General features: G+C 46.3%; 1 protein-coding gene across 1 annotated transcript in view; it reads right to left on the bottom strand.

The window, feature by feature from the left end:
- The window catches only part of LOC119405242 (ubiquitin-protein ligase E3C-like), a 79934-nt gene that overhangs the window by 743 nt on the left and 54209 nt on the right, over positions 1–24982 (bottom strand). Inside the window, exons 12-19 of the mRNA XM_037672052.2 lie at positions 24457–24561; positions 23697–23769; positions 22803–22897; positions 18983–19190; positions 15016–15200; positions 4276–4461; positions 3320–3478; positions 2507–2764 (exon numbers count right to left, since the gene is read on the bottom strand). Coding sequence (XP_037527980.1) covers positions 2507–2764; positions 3320–3478; positions 4276–4461; positions 15016–15200; positions 18983–19190; positions 22803–22897; positions 23697–23769; positions 24457–24561 — 1269 coding nt within the window. The remainder of the gene's footprint in view (positions 1–2506; positions 2765–3319; positions 3479–4275; positions 4462–15015; positions 15201–18982; positions 19191–22802; positions 22898–23696; positions 23770–24456; positions 24562–24982) is intronic.

Below are 24982 nucleotides of genomic sequence, written 5' to 3'. Positions count from 1 at the left end.
ACTCGGAGGAACCTCACACACGAAAGGAGAAAAATAGTGCCATTTACACATTTTTAACATGAAGCTACAATGTAAAAGGAATGTTGAAGTAACCAGCTAAAGATTTAAACTTCACCAGTAGCACTAATGCTACACTCAGGTCCTTGCACGCAAGGCCTGAGACGTGTGCGACCCCACTTTCAACAAAAATCTTCGCTGCGTGAAGATTTTCACTAAGAATAGAAGCCACGTGAGCAGTGAGAGGTCTAGCTTTCTTTTTTCTTTTTTTTGATTGGCTTGTGCAAATATCACATTTTTGGCGCGAAGCGAAGTTGAAGTGAATAGTAAGTAGTATGAAATAATGTCAAATTGAATTTTTATAGTAGAAGGACTGCATAGCATAGGAGGGTGCAAGTTATAGGAAACAAAATTTGCTACATTTTAAAGTTTGCCATACTTAGACAATATAAGCCCCTATAACGCACTTTTCAATTTAGAAATAAAAGAGGTTAATCAGGGTGCAGGTAAAATGCACACTTAACCATGAAGTGTGGCTTTGAGGCATTGTGGACTTCCCTCTACGTAGGTACTTTTACGGTGTATTGGGCTCACGCTGCTGTAAAACCATCCTTTCAAGTGGGTTACATGCGGTAAAGCATATTTATTCATTCATCTTGAATACTTCAAAATCTAAAAAATTTTAGATTTGCGTAGAGAAGTGAATTCAAATACTGTAATATCGAATATTTGCATATTCAAAGTGCTTGAATATTCGTACAGGGCTACTCTTTAGCATTGCTAGCCACGCATAAAGCGAAATCAAAAATGCCTCGCCAGTAACCCTCACTCTCCTGCAACAGCCCCAACTGGGCTGCAGTACGCAAAATCAAATCCTGATTAGACATCCTTTTTTGCCCCCTGTGTCCTCTATCACCATACTCGGTTACAGCCTAAAAAACAATGTACGCTAATTCCACAGAATCACGGCGCCTGCCCTTCACTCGTGAAATACAGTAGTGCTAGCTGGATTTCACTTGAACCATAAGTACTTTTTCTCGACTAATGTAAATACTACGCATTTTAATAGTTAAAGGTTTGTCATTACTACCTAAAACGTTACATTTGGCTAAGCAACGATGTCGATACCCGACAAACTTTACCAAGACATTCAAGTTTCCAAGCTAAAACCACCAACACAAACGTGTGTCTAAATGGGCAAGTCAACAATCCGAAACACTCGAGAAGTGGTTGATGTCACAAAAATGAGTCCAGTCAACTGCTTATTTTTCGGACGCCCGATTTTCTGGACATGCTCGAAAATTCGGACGCTTTCGCGGCACCGTCGCCAGCCCCACAGACATCAATGTATAAGAACGTCCGAAATTTCGGACACTGAAACTCTTCGGCGTCTGATTTTTTGGAATTTCTGCCCAAATTGCGGGTCCGAAAGGCGTTATTTGAAGACCCCACCTCTGCCGCGTCTATCAACTCGTAGGGTCGAACCAGCGCTTTCGCGAGTCTGTTTGCGACAGTAGCAGAGTCCGAAAGTCAGCTTTGTTGCAATGCCGAAGTGTTATGGGGTGAAGCTGACGAGAAATTCAAAGAAGCCACTATCACGGCGCCGTGCGGCGATGTCTTTACGGATAAGCAGCAGAAATGAACAGAGGCGTGATGGCGGCAGGTGGCAAACGCGCCAGTACGGCTTAATCACTGACAACCCTTACGATAAGCATGTTCAGTTAAACTGCTCGGTAGTGCATGTGGCCTAGCACAGTTGCATGCATACTGCATGTATTTAATTGGCGAGAACCCAAACGCGCCGTGTTGCCATTCACGATGCCTTTTTGTGCGAGACCGCTAAGTGCGCCGCGCAGATGCGTTGCCTTCACGAACGAAACCAGCTTGCCATTGCCGCGCCCGTGTGCGGTCAGGAACAGAGTGGACATTGCAAACCCTTTCATGACAAATGCGCGCGTACGGTACAGCAACAGTAAGGTGACAGCGTCAGCAAAGTTGGCAATGTGCTGCACACAACTGGAAACGATCGGCTTCACATGGCAGCAAATGCCTATCGGCGGAGATTCGGCGATGTGTGTGCCCACGTTTACGTGCAGTGGTGGTTGGCACGTAGTTAAGCGTGGTTCGCAGCAGGTACGGAATGTATTTGCAAGAGCCTGGGCATGCACCAAAATGCCTGATAAGTGTACTGGGATGCATTAAAGCTATTTCGGATGTGGCTGTGCCAATTTGACCGCTTGAGCGGAATAAACAACCATGAATTTGTTTTTTCGGACTGCCCGATTTTTCGGACAACTTCGCGGTCCCTAGGGAGTCCGAAAAATCGGACTTTGACTGTAAATGCCATTGGATGGAGCATTTATGCAAGTTCTCTGTGGGACGGACATCGATGGCTGTGGGCGGAGCCATTTCTTTCTTGGGTTGTAACCGAGTATAATCTAATTTCACAAGCACGTAGCTCTCCTACAAACGTGCAAAGTGTATGCAACGAGGGTATGTGATGCACCACCTTGAATCCCAGCAGTGGAGGCCTCGAGCAACTGGTGACAAACTTGAGGAGGAGGCGTCGCTGTCGCTCGTCGAAGCCCTCCAGGACGCGCCAGAAAGCCTGGACAACGGGGTGCGTAGGGTTGTAGCCGCCCTCGTAGTGGGTGTGCTCGCGCAGGTCCTCCAGGTCGATGGGGTTTGGAGCGCCCGACACCAGCACTTGGAGCTCGTGCGGTGCAAACAGGCGCAGCCAGTGGCCTGGCAGCAGCTCCTCCAAGCCCTGTGCATAAAGTCTTGTAAAGCACTCTGCTTTTATCCTCACCCTTTTTCCATTCCCTCCACGTTCGCTTGAATTTTTCGCTGTGTTTGTTCTCTCGGTTACGATGGACGAGGCACGCTGATGCTAAACGCAGGAATGGGTGCCTCAGATTGGCACTCTAAAGAACAACACCAAAGTACGACCCACATAGTGGGAAATGCTCATGAAAAGTAGACATGTTAAACTTCGCTTTCATCCTTCCTTTATACATTCATTCAATTGGTGTTTTTAAAAGCCCCATTGCTCTACTGAGGCTATGTGGCACAATACAGTAGAGGGCTCCTAATTCACTTACCTCACCTCGGTGGGGTTTCTCAACAACCAAACGCTGCAAGAACAGCAACAAGTTCCAACAAAACAAGGACAGTGAAAAAGACTGAGACATACTTGCACATCTCTGTCTTTTAGGTGTTCGCGCTTTCTGCGCTTCACTTGCCTGAATACTTTTTTACTGCATCAACTAGCTCGGAGTGAGGATGTAGTGCATGCGTTAGGTGCACGGTAGCCAGTGCCTACCTGTCGGAATGCGAGGCACTGTTGCCGCAGCTGCGCATTGAGTAAGTGGGCGGCGAGCAGGTGCATGTACTCGATGCGATTTGCGGCCGTCACCGGTATTGTGGCTCCGTTCGGCTTCAGCTCCTCTACTATGCTGTTGCCCAGCTGGCTTGTCATCACCTGGAAAAAACAGCAGCATGAATGATGCGCACGTGAAATTGCGTCGGTTGTCAAATGCATGTGGAAAAGCCTCACAATGGCTTGTTTCTCGAAGGAACAAACACCAAAGGTCATAAGGCACCTTAAAGCACTGAAGAACAAAGTTGAGCAACGAATTAACCCGCAGCGACGTTTACAAAACGTGCATCTTCTAAAGGCGACTACACCCCCTTTGATGGTAGGCTGTTGTCAACTCCATGAACGTGGTTTTAGTACTGCGTTTAATTCTACCACATGGGCAAATTCTGTACCCACTTTTTTGGAAAAAAAAAAGGAGGGTGTTAGATTCAGGTAAATATGGTATTTGCCAAATCTCAACATCGGTAATATTTACATTAATTTTGCCATATCAGATAACTCGTTACATCCAAGTTGTTGAAACGGAGGTTTCACCTTTAATTACCAGGTACATCTATATCCCAGCCGTGGAGGCAGCATATTTACACTTCGAAGACATGAAAACATGTTATTGATTGACAGTCGGCGTGCAAGGATCGGTGATTAATGAAAATGCTACCTCACTCAAATTCATAATCTCTTCTTCAGTACAAGAAGGGAACTCTGGGCTTGTTGGTTATAGTTCATTTTCGATCCGCTTACGGCGCAAGAAAAGACGAGGGCGCAGACCAAGGTCGTGACACACGAGTGCTGCTCGTGTCGTCACATCCTTGGTGTTCTCTTGAACCTAAACTGCTCTACTTCAAACTCGCACACCCAATTCAGTAGCTTCTTACTGCAAGCAGCTGCAAAGCACTCACGGTAAAGTCCAGCCCGAGTTCAGCCACATCGCCCTTGTAGCTCTTGAGAAAGAAGAGGTTGCGGTAGACTTGCGGCTCGAGGGACGCCAAGTGGTGAAGGTCGAGGTCGCCGCGCCCATGTGCCACCAACTTGGCGAGGAAAAAGTGCGCCAGCGGCAGCTCCACCAGCATTCCCTCGTAGAGAGCCTGCGCAGCGGAGCAGCATCACCGTCGATCACAAAGAAGTAGGGATGGAAGAATAGTAAATTTGAGGTTCGAGGCTAATTCGAAGCACATAGCGATTTGATCAAATAATATCGAATCGAATTGTTTGAATAGTGTATATCGCATATGATAAACAAAGATGAGCATTTTTGTCATGACCCAACTTGCACGTAATTTTTAAGGAATTTCTACCTGTACCCGTTTTCCTTAGTGCAATGAACGCTTACCAGTCAAAGTGTGTAATCACGGAATGGCAACGCGGCAAATGCCATTAAGGGGGGACACGGGTCTTAGAAGGCCGAAAATCGCGAAAAAATTGACTTTTTGAAGCTGACGTTTTCGGAATCTATATCTATTTTTGCACAAGTCTGCTAAGTTTGTAGCTTCTATTTTCAATATTTCCGCCGCAAAATCAATCTGTAACACCAATATGAGGTTTGTCTGAGCGCAAATTGACGCTAAAATCGCGCCGAACCGTTGCCGGTACACACGGGCTATCGTGGCCATCTTGATCTCGTTTGGAAGAGCCGTTTTTCATCTTCAATTTCCCGCCACCGCTGGCTCGCCTTGCTCATTGGTTTTCTAGCAAAAACGCGTCATCGAGAAGTACAAGCGCGCGATTCTATTGGCTGCTTAGGGCACGTGACAAAATCTAGGCATCCGATTCGCCAAGCGGCGTTTCCGGCGTCTGCTTCACCGCCGAGACGCGCGTGAGCGTGCGCCATTTTGTCCTGGTGTTGTCGACTGCCTACAGCTATGGGTCCTGTCATCAAGAAGTTCCGCACCAAACACAAATTCGGAAAGCGGGTGAGGCGATCGCTAGCCGAGAACTTCAGGAAGCGCCCCGCAACGACCCAGAACAACGAGGATGACGAACTCGCAGTGGCTGTCGACGCCAGCGCGGTAGGCCTAACGGACACTAGTCCTATGAGCCCGTCAGTTGCCGACAACGTCGCGGAAAGCGGCCGTGTGCGTCACGACACACAAATTCTGCAGCCCCAACAGATAGAAGACAAGAAGAAGGCAGAAGTGAAGCTGCAAGAGATTTCATCTGTTGCGGCGACGGAACGGAAGCGCAGCCTTATCGCTAAACGCGCGGACGCCGCGGGTCCCCCATCTGATAAAACGACCTTCACCATCCTGGACTTGGAGGCGGTAAATGCTTTGATCATATCGCATTTAAAGTGCAAGATTTACAACGGAGACACCGAGATCAGGAGAGGCGAGCGGGAATACGGCCTTGCCGTCAAGCTTGAGCTAGTGTGTGAACTGCGGTAACGGGTCGTCAAAGTGGAGTTCGCCGCGCGTCGACGGACAGCAGAAAATAAATCCATTCACAGTAAACGTGCTCGCCACCCGCCCAATGCAGGCTACTGGCAACAGGCAGACTGCTTTTAACGACATATTTGCAATGATGAACATATCGCGTCGCGGCCTCCACACGAAAACGTGGCAGGCGTACGTGAAGAAGAAGCTAACACCTGCCGCTACTCTTGCTGCCTCGAAACTCATGAGTGAGTGCGCGAGTTCGGTTCGCGACATCTACGCGGAACTCAACGTGGACAACCCGGGAAACATCACCGTGTCATACGACGGATCGTGGATGACGCGCGGACACTCGTCGCATATTGGCGTCGGTACAGTCATTGAACTGATAAGCGGCTTCGTTGCAGCAGAACTTGAAAAAAAAAGGCATGCTCATGCTAACAATCAGTCTGATTATATGCCTGGTGCATATTAATCACTAAAAGTATGTGTGCCTTTGATATTTTTCATTCTGTAATGCTAAATAAAGTTCTAACCTTTTTTGCTCATTTTCTCAAAACATAGATTTTGGCCACTTCCCTTGTTTGCTTCTTCTGTAAAAGTCGACCTAGGACAGCTAGAGCTACAATTCTTTTTGCACAACCTAGCTAAATGTGCATAAAAAGCAATGCTGCAAGCAGATTTTCAATCTGCAATTCCAATTTTTTTTTATATTAGTTTAAAATTTTCTTGTTTTTGGCTAGGTCAGTGATGCTACCAAGGACTTTTGATTTGGAGCAATTTTCGGAGCAGCAAAATTTCAGTGTTGGAGCACTTTGGAGCAGCAAAATTTTCATCTTGGAGCACTTTGGAGCAGATAATTTTGCATCTTGAAGCACTCTGGAGCAGCGAATTTTACATCCTGGAGTGCACTACAGAAGTATATTGCATTAACATTCAAGCACCTGAATATTATTATGGGGCTCTTATGAAGGCTGGAAATATTTCGATTCATTGCAAATCTCATGGAAAAAATCATCTCAGGAGCATAGGCGTGCGCACAGGGGGGGGGGGGGGGGGCGGCCGCCCCCCCAAATCAACTAAGAAGGGGGGCGCAAAATCTGCCCCGTACATTGACTTAGTAGGGTGGGGGGGCGGCGCTGCGATGAACCTTCGCCCCCCCCCCCCCCCCTGATGGGGAACCCTGCGCACGCCTATGCTCAGGAGAACTCCACATTTCACTCGCTAATGAAAAAATTCGGCAGATCCCACGTACCGTGGGAGTCGACGTTATGCGAAGCATGCGGCGGGTAGGTGACTGTGGCGTAATTTTTTTTACTTAGCGACACGTTACAAAATGACGCTAAAGATTTGTATAAATTTTATACGCACACATATATATGTTGAAGAGCCGCATATGTGTTATATAACCAGTTGTTTACGGTCGGGTAACGCTGCCAATGGCAACGTGGGTATTACCAACACCAGAAGCGGTAAGCTGATATGTAGTGGTTATACGTGTCCCGAGAACGCACGCACGTTTCACGAACCCGTGTGCATGTGTGCAAGAAGTTCTTGACAGTTCTTGAAAAAGGGCATCACCGTGATCAGTGAGCACCAGCAGCTGGTCATGACTTGTTACAGGATTCGGTTGTGATCGTGGTGACGAGGGTTCCATGTTTAGTGAAGTATGTGGTATAGTAGAGCTGTTGAAATTCGTGGATGCCTCGGCCATTTCGTCGACAGAGCCGGCAAAATGTCGGAAGCTGAAGCCACCCTTCGCGTTGGTGAGGTATAGGCCGTCGAGGCTGGTAGGCCTGGATAGTGCCACGTAGACTAACATCAGTGGATGGTGTTTGTCGTATTCGTAGACTACCTGGGTGTATGTGGGCTACGTAGTCTAGTCTACAAAGCGGCTGTCAATCAATCTGGCATCATCCTCGGTCAGCATGAGGCCATCGCCCAGCCCCGTAAGAAATGAAGAGGACACTGCGTCGCTCTGGCGGACGAAGTGCACTTTACGGTACGGTGATGTAACTTTCGTTAATGTATTCCTCCGGGTTCGAGCAATGCTTCAATATAGCTTGCTGAATCATAGGAATACAAATATAATGCTTATGAGACTGCTATAAAAGCTGAGCCAACACTGGAACCACAGACGTTAACCTGATATGTCGTATGTATCGTAGGAGTACACATAGTAGGAATATCATGTATTGTTTGTTGCTTTCTTGTAAAATTAGATAGCCAGCACCACCACCACAATTGATGTTGCACCGATATTACGCCTGCGTAGGCTGTTTTTCCAAACCAGTTTATAGACCTGGCGTGGTTCTGTGGTAGAATACCTGATTGCCACGCAGAATGCTTGGGTTCGATTCCTGCTGGGATCGTAATTTTCATTTTTTCCGTTCGTTGAGTCAATGCTGCCGATGCTGGTTTTCCTTAACGCTCTAGCATTTAATTTACCAATGTCTGTTCTCGCCGTTCCTGGGTAGATATTAACTGTCAATCACCTGCGGCGCATACCCGTACGCCGCGGCCCGTGTAAACGGGTATGTGCCACACGTGTCTAGTGGAAAGGGTTTGACGACGTACGCGACAGGGTTTTAACATTATTCATGTCATGACCCGGCAATCATATTCGTCAAATCCTCTTACCCTCCCATGCAAATTTTGGTCTACACCAAGTTAAGGAGGCGATCATGAGAGCACCCAGACGTAGGCGGCTAGATAGATAGATAGATAGATAGATAGATAGATAGATACGTAGATAGAAACGCTCAAAGTGCCAGAGGTTCGCTAAGAAATGCTTCGCATTTAAAATAAGGGCTCATGCAGTTGAGTGTTCTGGATTAACCTCTTAGGCGATTATTTTCGACACTAGCAAATAAACAGAATACCGGGTCAAGAAAATTGTACTTTATGAAATAACACTCTAAGTACACCTATGTGGTTATCAGCAGACATGACAAACGCCGTGATGTACAGCAGTGCCTCAATGCCAAAGAGCCACACTGTCCCTAATGCATTCCCTTAAGAAAACTCCAAGGCGAAAGCCAGGTTCTTTTTCTCCTCTATCGACGGGTTGATCCTCCCCCTCCCTCTCTGCAAGCTTTCTGCACCTCACCTGGTTTTGCACTAGCTCCATGATCGGCGCACCGATCACGAAAGCAGTGTAAAGTGACGATGTCATGTGATGGCGTCATCACGTGACATCACGATACTATACGACGCCATGATGACGTCACAAGTGCTGACGATCTATGACGCGATGATGACGCCATAACATGATGATTATTTTTTGCATCAATCGATTGACGCCGCCGACGGTCAATTTTCGTGTTTGATAAAGCATCTAAGGCTTTCGCATTAATATTGTGTATTGAACGTTAACAGCCTGGCCTTACATACCAAACTGTCCTCCACCGTGTCACCTCTGTGCCATGCGCGAAACAGCTTCGCTTATCATCCACTTCACAGAGTGAAATAGCTCAACTTTTTTAATACTTTTTTGTGATAGCAATTATATGGACACTTTCGGCGGACTTTTGCCGTCGCCGTTGCCGCAATTTTCCGTATAAAGTCCAAATAATAACATCACCAGGCGCAGTCTAGCCGCGGGTAAAAGCTCGCGAGCGCTGGCGACGAACGCGGCTGAAGCGGAGATTAAACTAGCCGGCCGTCTGTCTCCGTCGCACGGACAGCGCATGAGATAACAAATTCCCGCGTGCGGGCCTGCCGTCGATTGTTTATCAAACAGAGAGGAAACGCCCCGCCTGTCTTTCGTAAGGAGCATGAAGGGACGCCAGGGGAGCGGAGGGGGGGGGGGCCGCATCGTTCGAAGGGCGCAGTCGCTTGCGCGCGCGCTATCTCGGGGCATCAGGAGACGGCTCGTAAACTTGCTGTGCTCTCAACGCTTACTTCGCGTTCAGAGAACCCAGAGCAAGAAAACGCTTAGGTTCCTGGAGCGGCCATATTCCCTTAAACAGCGTTTTGTTGAGTTACGCGAGATCGGATCCAAAAGAGTTAGCTGCTAGCCTTACTTCGTTTAACAATACAATTTTTTGGCATCGCATTCATTGCTTCGCCCTTAAGCGAAACTGAGTTTTTTTAACCGTTAACTATTGACCCCTGAAAGCGAGGGGCGGACGTGTAACATGGCGTAGCCGCTTCACTGTGGGCCGTCAGCGACGGGCCCGCTACTGACAGCTGCGCATTTGCGGCTGCTCCGACCAGGAGATATGCTTTTTATTAATGAGACGACATTTTTAAAAAAAGCAAGCAAAAATTCGAATTGAAACCCTAGCACGTGAGCTCGACAGGGCAGGGCCTTTTAGTGGGTATTTACCGCAGAGTGATTACAAACTCGGACGTGCTGGCGGAAGGAATTACGAAAACGCTCTTCTGGATGAAGATCCATGGATAAAGTATGTCTGAGGAAAAGTGTCAACGCGTTTTCACCGTTCGCGTGCTCTTCCATAAACGCGAAGCAAGGAAAATTCAATATTGTCCCATATATCTATTGCGAGCGATCCCATATTTCATTCCGCGATGTCCGGAATCAGAAGTGACAGACATTTTAGCGGCACGCATGTAGTTATTACTGAACATTGCTTTCCTTACGTGCCGAGCGACGCTTGAAACGAGCTATCAGCAGCGTTCCTGGAACAGACGACGTCCGCCGATGAATCGTCGTCGCACTTTATCGCTACCGATAAGCCTAGACGTCACGAGCCTCCGCGGAGAGCGCGTTTTGCTGTCGAGCCGACTTGTAGAACAGAAGCTGCGTCCGCACCGTGCATGGCATCGTGGTTTACTCGGAACGTACGCGCGAGCGCTATTTATTCAGAGGAATAATTCGTGGTCCATGCATGGTTGCGGCTTTATTGGCAGCCCCAAGATCGAGCTGCACATGCTCTGACGCGCCGGCGGTGCGATTGCCGGTGATAGACGCCCCCAAACCCGAGACTTTGGCGCAGTTTGGCGCAATTTTCGTCGATATTATCAGGTTGGCGCAGTAAATACAATTTGGCGCACTTTGGCGCAGTTGGCGCAGGAGTGGAATCACTGCTAGGTGTAGGCCATGAACTCATTAGTGCTGTAAATTGAGAAGTAGTAGTTCGATTTCCAATCAGCTTGCAGCGTTGCTCTCCTTAGGCTTTCTGGTATCTATATATGGGTTTATAATGATGTTATGTTGCATAGATAATTTTTTATTGTTTCAGCAAACAATAAAATGAGATTACTAATTATCTCTGAAAATAATTGACCTGTGTAAAATATAACTGGATAGTTAAATAAAGCTAAAAAAACTGAACAAAGCAGTGCAGTTTCATCTAATTTGGCCAAGAAATAACCTATGTTATCTCTAAAAACCATGTCCCCCCTTAAACATTTATAATAAAAATCTTTTGACCTGCGGCGACTATGAAGTCGTATACACACACCATGTGCTGCAAACAGTGGGAGGTGAGCGCGAGAGCGGTTTATGTTAGTGCGTGGTGCTTCCCTGCGCACTCCACGTGCATGCGCCGCGGCTCGACGTTTTCCACTAGTTGCACGAAGGCAGCACTGTTTCTTAGCGTGCAACTCTTTTTACCTATAAGCAGCGCAGAATAGAGTGGGGTTGGGTAATAATATACATACAGGGGTGTGCGAATACTCCAACTTTCGAATATTTTCTGAATAGTGTTTGCTCTTCGATTCGATTCGCACCAAGATTTTACTATTGAAGTATTCGAACTTCCGGAAAATAAATATAATGGTTTATAATAACGAAAAATAAATATAAAGACGCTAAATCAGCGTGCAGCGTGCTTGGTCTTGCGTTTTGGGGCGCCAGATGGCGAAACTGCTAGCCACTTCCACCGATGCCCCAAGTGGTCGCTGCGCGTCGTGCGCGACGAGCTAGTGGGGGGTCCACTGCTGATGCGTAAAAAGTCCATCCGCGGTTCCGAGGAACCAGCGGGCGATGCGATTCATTGCTTGTGACGAAACACATTGCGGTTTCTTCGTTTTCGCATGTCCGCAATGCTCTTGCCCACAAAGTTCGGATTAGTCTTGTACATCGGCGCCGCGAGCGGAGTTAGGCCTAGCCACGACTCCGAGCAGTAAGCTCGGTCGCGATGTGCGTGGCCGCAGTACCCAATGCTTGAAAGTACGTCATGCTCGATCGCAAGTAGGAAGAGTCGTCCCGCGATGGTCTTCGTCATGAGGTGCGAAATGCTGATAAGCAGAACAGCTTGTCCGAGATGCACGTCTGCGATGTTCGCGACGAGTGCGGCGCACTATCGTAATCTGATGCTTGAGCTTCCACTTGCAGCTGCCAAACTAAAGAGTAATTATATTCTAAATGATCGTCAACCTATGAACACAGAACGAGGGCGAATGCGTCACTAAGTAGCGCGATTTTTGACAGCTGTGACCTCAAGAAGTGCAAGGAGCAGACGACGCTATCTTGGAGCGAGGATCGGACCAATGGCAAAGCGTGCTGGGGCAACATGGCGGACGCAGCCAATCGAAGGCCTCGAAAAGAACTTCCAACGTTTGCTTTTTGTACGCTTTTTTCTTAATCGAGGACCTAGCTGGAGCGGAAAATTTGAAGATGGAGAAATGCTCTTTAAGATGAGCCCAAGGTGGCGGTGCCCAGTTGCGGCGTTGCAGAACTATAATTTTTATAACGTTTTTTTTTTCAATTTCGGCAGTAACTTTCGCCACCTTGGCAAGCACAACAAATTTTTTACCGCACCTCTACGTAGTTTTCATTGACGATAGTTTGGAATCAGAAAAAGGACTACAGAAACTGAAAATGTGATTTTCAAAAATCGATTTTTCCTAAGCGAGGATACAAAAGCCGCATCCTCCCTTAGGAATAAATCTGTTCTTTGACCATGTTTGTGACTTGTAATTGTTCCTGTCTCGTAAGAACATACTTAGGGATTCTCTGCAGCTTTTTTCTGTAATTTCGATTCAGTCTTTATTATCCTCAGTTTTCATTATTCGAGTTCGCTTCGCACCCAAAATTTCGCTATTCGCACAGCTCTATGTAAAAGCTGGTTGTACCGGCTTATATGCTCTAAGTATAGCAAATTTTAAAACTTAACATAATTTACAAGTTATCACATGCACTCTACCAACGTTCCAATTAAAAAAATATTGCGCAGGTTAGTTGGGTCACGACAAATATGCTCATTTTTCTTTATAATAGTATGTGATATATACTATTCGAACTACTTGATTAGAAATTATTCGACCAAATCACTCTTTGCTTCGAGTTCGCTTTGAACCTAAGATTTACTATTCGCACAAACCTACAATATTCGTTCGAATATTTGAAATGCTCGAATATTCGCCGGTGACTACAAAGAAGGCTCTTCAACTGCCCCTGCCCTAGAAAAAGCTGCACCTACGTTACTTTCCTTAGGAGCCTCCTAAATATTATTGGTCCATCCCTGGCTATTACAGTGCTACCACAGTTTCCTTCCCGTTGACAATGCTACTCTTAAAAACGGGCCCTTAAACCTCACTTGGTGATTGAAAGTGCTATCATGTTCTTCTCTACAGGTTGGCAGAACTAGAGACATGATCTAAAGTACACTCAAACCTACATATAACAAAGACCGATATAACGAAATATCGGTTATAATGAAGTAAGTGAAGAATAATTTTGCCATTTACACAGTGTTGCGAATATACATTTATAACGAATGTTCCTATATAACAAAGTTATTTTCGTGTCAGATGCAAGTCCGTAATAACGAGGTTTGAGTGTACTTAATTTTACAAATTAACAAAGGCCACATAACAAATGCCTTACAGTAATGGCCGACTGCTTTAACTGTTATTTCGAGATGAAGTCATTTCATTTTCAGGGAAAATAAAATGATTTGACTTAGTTTATCAGCCTGTAATAATACTTGAAAAAGTAAAAGCATTTGCTTATCATTTTACAACATTCCATTCGACGTTCGAGTGTACAGTAAAAGCTCGTTAATTCGGATTTCTAGGGACCGGAAAAAATGTCCGAATTAATCGAATGTCCGAATTATCGAATGGTCGAAATAAACAATAAATGCACGAGTTTTTTCAACATACCTTTACTTAACAAAGTAATCGCGGATGCTTGTGTTTTCGAGCAGAAATTCGCGCGGACACAATTTTTCTGAGCCCTTCAAAGTGCTCAGCAGCTCGCATGATGTCTGCATACCGCAAAAGTTTCACCCGTCATCCACGCTTTTCGGTTGGCACGGTAATCCACGGGAAGATTGTTGTTCTTAAAGCAGCGTGGCTTTTGAACCTTTCCGATAACGAGAAGCGGCAAGCGCTCTGTTCCTGTCACGTTGGGGGATAAAAGTACGGTTACTCGTTCCTTGCTTCTTGCCGCCGATTGAAGGATCCCCTTTCATCACTCTTCATCACTTCTTGTCGGGAGAGCCCGTTATTCAGAGCACGCAAAATTTCTACTTTGGTGGTGAAGTCCTTGGCCTCGTACTCGGGCCGCTTCGCCGGCGTTGCCATCGGCGGAGAGTGCGGTCGCACGAGAAGTCGGCACAAAAGCACCAGCAACGATCAAGCTAAAGGAGCCGTACTGAATCTTTCCTCGATAAATCGGCGATCAACGATGCAGCACACCAACGGGAACAAAGCAACAAAACCCACACGCGAAAAAAAGGCGTTCAACCAGTCTCAATCCAAGCCAAGTCGATAATTGATGTCCATGGCGATGCTGCGTTTGAGCTTCACTTCTGTTCCGAATTGTTCTTTTTTCGTTTTCGAGCCTCGCCAGCGGCCCGAAAGTCGCCGAATTATCCGATTTGCGGTCAAATCTGTCCGAAATAACGAGCGCCCAGTCTCATAGAGTGATGCGTATATTTACAGGGACCAGATGACGTGTCCGAATTAACCGATTTTCCGAATTAACGAGAGTCGAATTAACGAGCTTTTACTGTATTCGTATTCAACTTATACTGTAGAACTCTGATATTTTTGCGCATTGTAGACTTTCTTTTATCTCGCTTTGGATTTGCTTGGCCGTTTCATAAGCTATATGAACTGTTTATATAAACTGTTGAACTGTTTGAATGATTCAGAAAAAAAGTCTGACCAAGTCACCCAAGGAGATAATCAAACCTCCGACTCCACAACTTCCGAGAACAGAAGTCTGACGCGTAGACAGCTACGCCGCAAATGCGAATAGGTTTCGTGGCACCCGTAGCATTGATACACTGAGACAGTTGCGTTTTTTTATGTTGTGATAATAAGCTTCAGAGTTCAAAACAAACTGCTTACCTTGCCGAGCAGACGGCCGACAAAGGCGTAGTGACGCGTCGCCTGACCGTCGGCATAGTCTGGCAGCTGAGCGACCGCCGGGTTTGGGTAGAGGCGTCGGTCGTGTGTACACCGAAAGAGGCCCCTGTTTGCATCGAAGGCCGTCTTCATCAGCTCAGCTAGGAACTCTCGCAGCAGACCTCCACCTGATGGGGTGAAAGTGGACTCAATATTAACTGATCGGTCCTCCTCATATGACAAAAAAAAAAACAAGCAAGTAAGTATGATTGATACACTCAACACAAGAGTCATTTGGTCATCACAACCAGTTATTGGCACAACAATCATGCAGAGCTGTCTACAATGTTGCTGCAGCCCTAAAAAAGAATAAACACTACAACACAAGTTTGTATGCTGCCAATAGTCATATTTATGTGAACTTCTCATAACTCCTACAAAATCCTAAGGTCCCCATCGAGCTTGAAATTATTGAGAGCGTACAGTATTTTACAACTAAACTGAAAATGAAAAATCTGAGCCAACAACAGTTACTACGAAGAGAATAGTTGTTTTCTTGCATTTCAATACACATGCTAATCCTTGGTAGCAAAAAATGTCAGTTACTCTGCACGAGAAACTTGAAGTGAAGCATCTTGTATGCGCATGTGCCTTTTGATGGGCCAGCCAAGCCATGACACTGGTGGCTAACCTCAGCCAACATAGCCTGCAAAGCAATACTGCAGTTTGACAATGGTGTAACCCCACAGGCTCGCAAAAAAAAAGAGAGAAACACAGCTCCAACAGAGGTTATGGTAAGAGCAGCATTGACACCGAGAGCAATGAAGTCTAGAGCTTTTACAGTAAGTAGCAACGAAGACTAAGACTTCTATACAGTAAATAGTACTAGATTTACTCCATTTTCTCACATACGGCGTGCTCCCCCCCACCGGAGCGCAAAACCATGGAAAGAAAAAGATGTTTCACTAAGCGTTGCGCGTGCTTTATAATGTGTGTGGCTTCTGAGATAGTGCCAGCTCAATGCTGCAATCTCCGAGGCCACACCACGTCCGTGTGCTGTTAAATTTTTTCGAGCTGCTAAAACATGGCACTAGTATAACCTCATTACAACAGGCCTTCATAGTGAAAAGGATTTTGGCCCATTGTAAAGGGAGTATGTAAAATCCAAGCACTGGTACAATGGACTTTTATGTAAACGTTGAATGGGTCTGTTGTAACCGGACAGAATTACAAGTCACGAATGCCGTCAAGCAACGGATTTATTCTTAATGGGGGACGCGGCTTTCTTGCAGCGGAAAATAAAAAAAATCTATTTTCTAGAGCTGTGCGAATAGCAAAATTTTGGGTGCGAAGCGAATTCGAATAATAAAGATTGAGTGCGAATCGAATCGAATAATTTCGAATAATTTTCGAATATTTCTTAAACATTTTTCGAATAATTCGAAGTGAAATTACAGAAAAAGTTGGAGAGAATCCCTAAGTATGTTCTTGTGAGATCGCAACATGAAAGTGTTTCTTTTCGCTAGGTTGATGAAACGCTGGTGGGGTCATATTTCATAGTTGTCTTATCAAGAGTGAGGCAATGTAGAGGCCGAATTGCATTTATGTACATGATTTGGTGCAACCAAAGTGTTGCCGACAACACTTTACACATGATAGGCAAAGATGCCATTTCCTCAGCCTCTCCTCCTCTTTCAACTTCTGTGGAAGCCCAATTGATGTGGCAGAGAAGGGTGTGCTCCCTTCAAGTCCGGAGTTCCAAATCTGCCTCGTAGGTGTCGATATATAAGAACATCTGAAATTTTGGATGCTAAAAAGCTTCGGCGTCCGATTTTTCGGACTTCCTGCCCAAATTTCAGGTCCAAAACGGCATTAATTGAGCCCCCAACTCTACCACATCTTTCATCTCCATATTGAAACCAGCGTTTTCTTGAGTTAATACATTTGCGACCGTAGCGGAGCTTGAAAGGCAGCTTTGCCGCAATGCGGGGGTGTGATGAGGTGAAGCATATTGAAAATCTAGGGACCACTTCCAAACGGACGTTGACTGTCTCTTGGCTAAGTTCGACCGTAACGGACCTTGAAAGGCAGCTTTGCCGCAATACGGGGGTGTGAGGAGGTGAAGCATATTGAAAATCTAGGGACCACTTCCAATCGGACGTTGACTGTCTCTTGCCTAAATTAGACCGTAACGGAGCTTGAAAGGCAGCTTTGCCGCAATACCGGAGTGTGATGAGGTGAAGCATATTGAAAATCTAGGGACCATTTCCAACCGGATTTTGTCTCTTGGCTAAGTTCGACCGTAACTGAGCTTGAAAGGCAGCTTTGCCGCAATACGAGAGTGTAATGAGGTGAAGCGTATTGAAAATCTGAAGGGGTCACTTTCAACCGGCCGTTGACTGCATTTGTCTTTGGGAAGTTCGAATAGTTCGAATAGTAAAATTTCAGTGCGAATCGAATCGAATAGCAAACACTATTCGAAAAATATTCGAAATTTCGAATATTCGCACACCCCTACTATTTTCTGAAAGTCACATTTTCAGTTTCTGTAGCCCTTTTTCTATCGGATTCCAAAACATCTTCACTGAAAACTGCACAGAAGTGCTGTAAAATATTTGCTGCGCCTGCCGAGGTGGGAAAAATTAATGTGGAAATCGCAAAAAAAAAGAAAAAAAAACAGCATTTAAAAAGTATTATAGCTCCGCAACGGCACAACCGTGTGCCGCCATTCTGGGCTCGTCGGAAAGAGCATTTCTCCGTATTCAAATTCCCTGCTTCAGCTAGCTCCTCCATTCAGAAACAAGTGTACAAAAAGCAAATGTCTGTCGTTTGTTTCGAGGCCTCCGATTGGCTGCTTCTGCCAATTCGATGCTCGCTCCGGGAGAGCGTCGTCTGCTGCAAGTGCATCGCGAGGCCACGGCTGTCGAAAATTGCCCTACTTAATGATGCGTCCGCACTCGTTCTGTGTTCACGGGTCGATGATCATTTTGAATATAATTACACTTTACTTTGACAGCTTCAAGCGGAAGCTCAATCGTCAGATTACGGTATCGCACCGCACTCGTCATGAACATTGCAGACGCGCGTCTCAGACAGACTCGTCGGGACCACGATTAGAGGTTCTGCTCATCAGCACTTCGGACCTCGTCACGAAGACCATCCGGGGACAACTCATTGTACTCGCGATCGAGCATGACGTACTTTGAAACATCGGGCACCGCGGCCACGCACATCGCAACCGAGCTTTTGCTCGACGTCGTGACTAGGCCCAACTACGCTCACAGCGCCCATGTACAGACGAATCAGAACTTTGTGGGACATGCGAAAGCGAAGAAGCTACAATTTGCTCCATTGCAAGCAACGAATCACATCGCCCGCTGGCTTTTCGAAACCGCGGATGGGCATTTTATGCTTCGGCAGCGTACCCCCAGGCCAAGCTCACCGTGCAGCGACAGCTCGGAGCAGCGGCTGCCAATATCGTGTGTCGGCGCCCCAAAACGCAAGACCAAGCACACTGTGTGCTGGATTTTTGTCGGCGCGGCTAGGCATAACTGATCAATGACAGATCAGCGGCCTTTTTTCTTAAATTGGTACATCGATATCCGGCAAGCTGTTCCTGTCTCAAAAGTATGCGAAGCGATTTTTGAAGTTAGAAGTTAGTGAATTTGGAATCTCCGTGGTAGAAAAGTCCGCTGTAAAGGGGTCCTGGCCACCTTGCTGGCCTCACATTTCAGTCAATTATATCCGAATGTCCATTGTTCCAGAATCCGTTGAAAACGAAGCTCAATCAATGGAAGAGATAGGGAGGTTGGCATAACACCACAGATTGCCTGCCTTGTGCAGGCATGGCTACAGGGTTCTGCAAGAAGAACTTACAAGAATAAACGTGGGCCTTATGACAGCAAATGTAATGCTTTGAGACAGCAAGGTTTCACTTTATCAGGAGGAGCCACGGCTGCCTTCTTCTCACCATCAATGCCCGCTTCCTCAAGACCCGCCACGTTGATGAGCTGGACACGCAGCCGCAACCTCAGGTTGGGCTCGCCGGAGAACTTCTCAAAGGCGTCTTCATAGATGTAGTCCCGCCGCACCTTGACCTCTATCTGGGGGCCCAGCATGAAGTGAGACTGCTCCCGATTGTTCTCAGATTTGTCGCGTGCTATCAGGCTCTGTAGTACCTGCGAGATAGCACAGAGAACCAATGAAATCAAGACAACTACAGTCGAACCCACATATACCAAATTGTTGTGTATATCAAGCAGTTTTAAAATCCCCTTGAATGTATTTTTGATATATCAAATATTTTATAAATCATATTGCCTATATATACAGAACTCTTTTGTGATCCCCTTCAGCTTCAATATACAGTCAACATCCGATATTTCGGACTCCCTGGGGACCGCGAAATCGTCAAAAAAATTGGGTAGTCCGAAAAAAAGAAATTCACACTTTTTTATATCGCTCAAGCAGTCAAATTGCCACAGCCACGTCCAAAACAGCTTTAGTGCCTGCTGCAAATTCCACTTAAATATGTGCCAACCGTCGATTGCAAATTTGTGCCTCGTTATGAGCGCCGCCGACACCAGCAAATTGCGAAAAAAGTTATGGCCGTCTCGCATAGAGCGTTTGGAAACGACGCTTAATAGAAATGTGGTGGAGGAGCAGACAACCCATCCGGCTGTCCCCAATGAGCTATTGTGCTCATTCCTAGCCGATCATTCCTAGTTGTGTGCAGCACGCCGCCTACTAAGTTCACGTCGTCTCTGCCAGGGCACTGTACTGTGTACATGCACAGGCACAGTGATGGTGAGCTGCTTTTATTCGTGAAGGCAACACGTCTGTGTGGTGTGCTTAGCAGTCTCGCTCAAAGAGGCAGCCCGAATGGCAGTGCGTTTCGGTTATCGCCTATTAAATGCGTGCAGCACGCTTACAGCTGCGCTAGGCCACATGGCACTACCGAGCAGCTAGCTGAAGGTACTTAAGGGTTGTCAGCGATTAAAGGGACACTAAAGGCAAATAACAATTTATGTCAGAGTGAAAGCTCAATGTCTGACAACGTCTAAAAGGGCAATTGAAAATCAGTTCTGCGGAACACAGCAAGGTGGCGGAAGGGTTAAGAAAGGGAAAATAGACACAAGGAAGTCACAGGGAAATCCGTATGGATTTCCTTGTGGCTTCGTGCTACAAATGGGTGGTTGTCTATTTTCCCTTTCTAAAATGGCAATATTATCAACAGCGGTGTCCTACTTTCTGAGAAATTAAGCTAAACGTATCACACGATGAGCGCCACAAGCGGCACATTTTGGAAATGATCCGGATGACGTGAGAGAGTTCGACTACAATTAATCACTCGTAATCAAATTAGCTGCAATAAAAAAAGAACCTTCCGTGCATCAAGATACGTAATAAAATGCTGCTTGTTTGTTTCTGTTTGATACATGGAAAAAAAAAAAAACCTCTTTGGCGTTGCCATGGGGAACGGCGCGCGTGGTTCAAAGGTTCTGTTTTCGCCGAACTGCGCTTCGCCCGGCGCCCTGTTTCGCTCACGCGGTCGCGTCTCAGTGGTAGTTTCGGTATCGCGTACTGCCGCAGGTGTTTCGTGCACTCATGAAAGTGGCTCTGACAGAAAGTTCGATAAAATGCCGCATGCATGTGATGTTGCCGGATGCCCTAATGACGCACGCCGCCAGTGCATGCCACCGCGCAGTAAAGGCGGGCAATGTTGGGCACGGCAGCAGTGACGTGAGAAACACCACTTTCAGGCAGGTGATTTGAAGTGCGCTAACGCGATTCGAACCACTAAAATGTGATTTTATTTCAAAATAAGCACTTCCTTGGCACAAAAGTAGCACTACGAGGTTTCTAGACCGTAATTTCAACAATCAACGTCGACTTAATATTTGCCTTGAGTGTCCCTTTAAGTCGTACTGGTGCGTTTGCTGCCTGCTGCCATCACGCTTCCGAGCATTTCTGGTGCTTATCCGTAAAGAGGTTTCCACACTGCACCGCCACAGTGGCCCCTTCAGATTTTCGATATGCTTCACCCCGTAACCATTTGGCGTTGTGGCAAAGCTCACTTTCGCCCTCTGCTACGTCCGCTAACAAATCGACTTGCAGAAGCACTGGTTCCAACCTACGAAATACAGACGTGGCAGAGGTGGAGGCTTCAATAAATGCCGTTTCGGACCTGCAATTTCGGCAGAAAGTCCGCAAAACAGGATGCCAAAGAATTTCAGCGCGTGAAATTTCTTACACATTGTTCTAATACATTGAAGTTCTTATACATTGACGTCTATGGGGCTTGTGAGGGTGCCGCGAAAGCACCCGAATTTTCAAGCAAATCCAAAAAAATCGGCAGTTGGCTGTTGCCAGGTTCGACCATATACAGTAGAACCCCGCTGTTACGTTCCTCACTGCTGCGTTTTCCCGGCTGTTACGTCGTTTTCCGCCGGTCCCGGCATAGCTCCCATAGGATACAATGTATTGGGAACCCCGCTGTTACGTCGTAACTGTCGGACCGTTCCCGTATGATACGTCGCGAAGTGCGCCCGGAGCCGACCGAGTGACTACCAAAGAGAGCGGCCATGACGCATTTTCACACAGCTTGGCCTCGTTTGACCGTAATATTAGCCGCATGAGAGGCGCAAGCAACAGAATCTTTCAATTGATGCAAACAAAAGCATGGCCTTCGAGATTCAAATTGCAAAGATGGCGTCTATGACGTAACTGCTCGCGAAAGCAAGGCCTTCGAGATTGGCATTTACTATTGACAAAAGCATAGCCGCTGAGATTTGCATTGCACAAACATGGCGTGTATGACGTAATTGCTTGCGAAAGCAAGGCCTTCGAGATTGGCATTCACTTCTGCCATCGCGTTGGCGTAGACTCATCATCATCGTTATTTGTCAGAGAACGGGAGGAGTTCGAGCTGGTTGGAGCTCGCATGGTCGTGCGTGCGGTTCGCGGTCGGACTCGCCGCGCCGGTCGTGATTGCGTGTGCTTAGTTCTTTCATGCCTACAGCTGTTGGTGGTAAAAAAATCACACACGTTGATTACATTTCTGTGGATAAGGCCGTCCTAAGCTCCGCGTTTCTATTCATCGACTAGATCGCGGCTGAGCGCTCCAATTTTCGGGCTGCTCGTAAGAATTGAAATAAAATTCTGTACCACTAAATATTTTGCCGTTTTTCCCGTTTTTCGGCTCTTACGTTTCCCGTCTCTTATGTTTATTTCCTACGGTCCCTTCAAAAACGTATCAGCGGGGTTCTACTGTAGATTACAACAGTAGAATCACAGCAATGTCTGTCTTGAATGTGGCAGATAAGCTCAACGGAAGCCCAAAAGTTCATGAATTCCGGTCCTGGACCAATTTTTCATCAACTAAGAAGATTCCTTTTCTGTAAAATTTGTACGAATTTCCTTTGCAGCTTCCTGAGGCAAACAAGTGGATGACAGTTTCTTTTGTTTTCATGAAGTTTCATGAAAGTCACCCGTGACCTTTGATCTTGACAAAACTTGTGAACAACTGAAAAAACTGTGCACTCATTATGATGCACTGAACTTAATTCTCAGCATACAGGTTCAATCAGCCCTTAAAGGGATACTAAGAGAAGCAAAATGTGCCGACAGCTAGCGAGCACAAGATCGAGATGCAACAACAGTGTGTCAATCATCTGCACGTCCTATCACCTGATAGCAAAATGACAGACAATGCCAGTTTACATTTGTGAAGAGTTCATTACACGTCTTACTTAAGTCCTTCGCATGCTCTGTAGTGTAACTCCACTCACCCTAACACGGACAGGGAATGGCACGGCAAAGGGCATTTCCTGGAGAATCGCCGCACTGCGAAGCTCGCTGGTTGACAATGGCGGCCCGCTTTCCTCTGCGAAGCCACACATGTTCAGCATGTAGCAATGTAGAGTCCTCACGAATTTAAATGCGACAATTTAGGGCTAAGTAATGAACATACTTCACATCGACGTAACTTTGACTCGACCACTTCAGAACCAACCTTATTTTTAGCAGCCAGTATTCTAGCAACATGACACAGTGATCTCAAGCAATTGCACGTAGCGGTCGTTACACTGAAGTATCAATGTCGCATTTCAATCCGTGACGACTGTACAGGAGAACATTTTTTAAGAAATGTCAAAAATTTTAGGAACTTTCAATGCAAGTGAAGTGGCAATGACAATCACTCGACCAAACACAAACGGTCCATCCTGAGGACTTTCTTGTCCCGCTGTAATGCAGTGTATTCTAGTCAGCAGTTGTGGATACAAGAAGTGGGAAATGAGGTTGGTGCACTGGAACGACGGCACTATCTTAGGGCGTTTATTAACGACACCCAGCAGTGCATGCGAAGAGGTATGGGGAGTGCGTCACGAGAAAAGACGACGTCCATTGCGTCTATTCCTCATGTTCAAGGGATGTCAGACTCTGTTCAGAGAGCGTTGCGTCCGGTGGGCATATAAACCGTTTTTTAAGCCCCATTACACCTTCAGACATGTGTTCGCAAAGCCCAAAGACCACACGCCTGCGACTGTTTACCAGATGCAGTCACCATGTGTCACAAACACCGTCACCCTCACCCTCATCACCAGCAGCACCGTGCTCCGAGTGTCGCGTTTCTATCGTCGAGCACTGTACATTAGGCTGCCAGAAAGGTACCGGTAACGTACCAAGCTGTTTCCGAGTCAATGCTTCCGCACCACACGTTGGTAGCCGTTGAATTTCCAGGTTCCAGTTTGGCACCTGTAAAAGAAGCCACACGAAAACCCAAGAATTAGTACAAGAAATGTGAACAGCAATGAAGAATTAACAATTCATTCGCTTCCTCACCACAATTCTCTAAACGACACACACGAATCTTTTGAACAGTCGAGCAAGTTGTCACGAACTCAGCAAGGAAAACGTGGACACAACAACAGTCGGCACTTGCATTGTTCCTCTTAGGGTCATCTTTTCTCCGTGTTTCTTTATGCATAACACTATGACCTACTAATCCTTGCTGTGTTGGTTGGGGTCATGCTTGTGGCTTAGCTTCTGGTGACAAATCTAGGCTTCTCTGAATATCCCTATATTGGTTTGAAGCAAAACCAAGGCAAATAAAAACACGATTTGTTCTTTTGAAGTTTCAGAAATTTTAAATTTGTGTTGCAGCGAATTGCAATACCGCAATATTCGTTTGAATTAAACCTCAATATTCGTTCAAATATTCACAGCAATCGAATATTTGCACACGCCTAGACAAATCACATCACCCACGAAAAAAAGTGCGTGGGCAACAACAACTCAAACGGTGGAAGCTTTTCTGACGTCTGCCTCGTCTGCAACTATGATCGGACAGATCAAAGCCAAAAGATTTGTGCAGCAGACCATGCAGCATAATTTGTCACGCATCTGCTATAACCGGGTATAAAGAATGATAGAGGTGCTCACTCGATCCGGACAGATAGCCGTCCGAGGTGAAACCCAGTGGCCTTCAGGGCAGAAGGACCGTCTCGAGTCCCGGGCGTACAACTGTCGCAGCAGCGAGACTACGCACTGCAACCATGCAAACAAGCAACGTGAAACAACGGACTATGACCATGCCCTGGTTACGTACAATACTGAACTGAAACAATGAAAAGAAGTGGCAATATTACATAAGGGGTGAAGCATTAATGTTGACAGCAAGGTTTACCATAAAATACCAATCAAACGCCCCACCCGTGCAAGTGCTCCCATCTTGTAATCTGAGAAATTTAAATTTTCGTTCCCAACCAAACAGCACCGTGGTACCAGGACTTCGCGAAAACTTGCAGAGAGAGTGCCTAGGTCGAGATTTCGGATTTGGCTCCAAAGACTCATTTGACGGCTGTGAAAGTCACTAGAATGTATGCTGTTTAACAATGCTTTTTAGTTCCTATAAACTTAACTGTATTTTTTCTGAGAGAAGGGGGGGGGGGGAGGGGATGTTGAACAT

Source organism: Rhipicephalus sanguineus, chromosome 9 (assembly GCF_013339695.2).
Source record: "Rhipicephalus sanguineus isolate Rsan-2018 chromosome 9, BIME_Rsan_1.4, whole genome shotgun sequence".
Taxonomy (NCBI): domain Eukaryota; kingdom Metazoa; phylum Arthropoda; class Arachnida; order Ixodida; family Ixodidae; genus Rhipicephalus; species Rhipicephalus sanguineus.
Note: the sequence above shows the minus strand (reverse complement) of the source record. Positions and strands in the feature narration are given on the sequence as shown.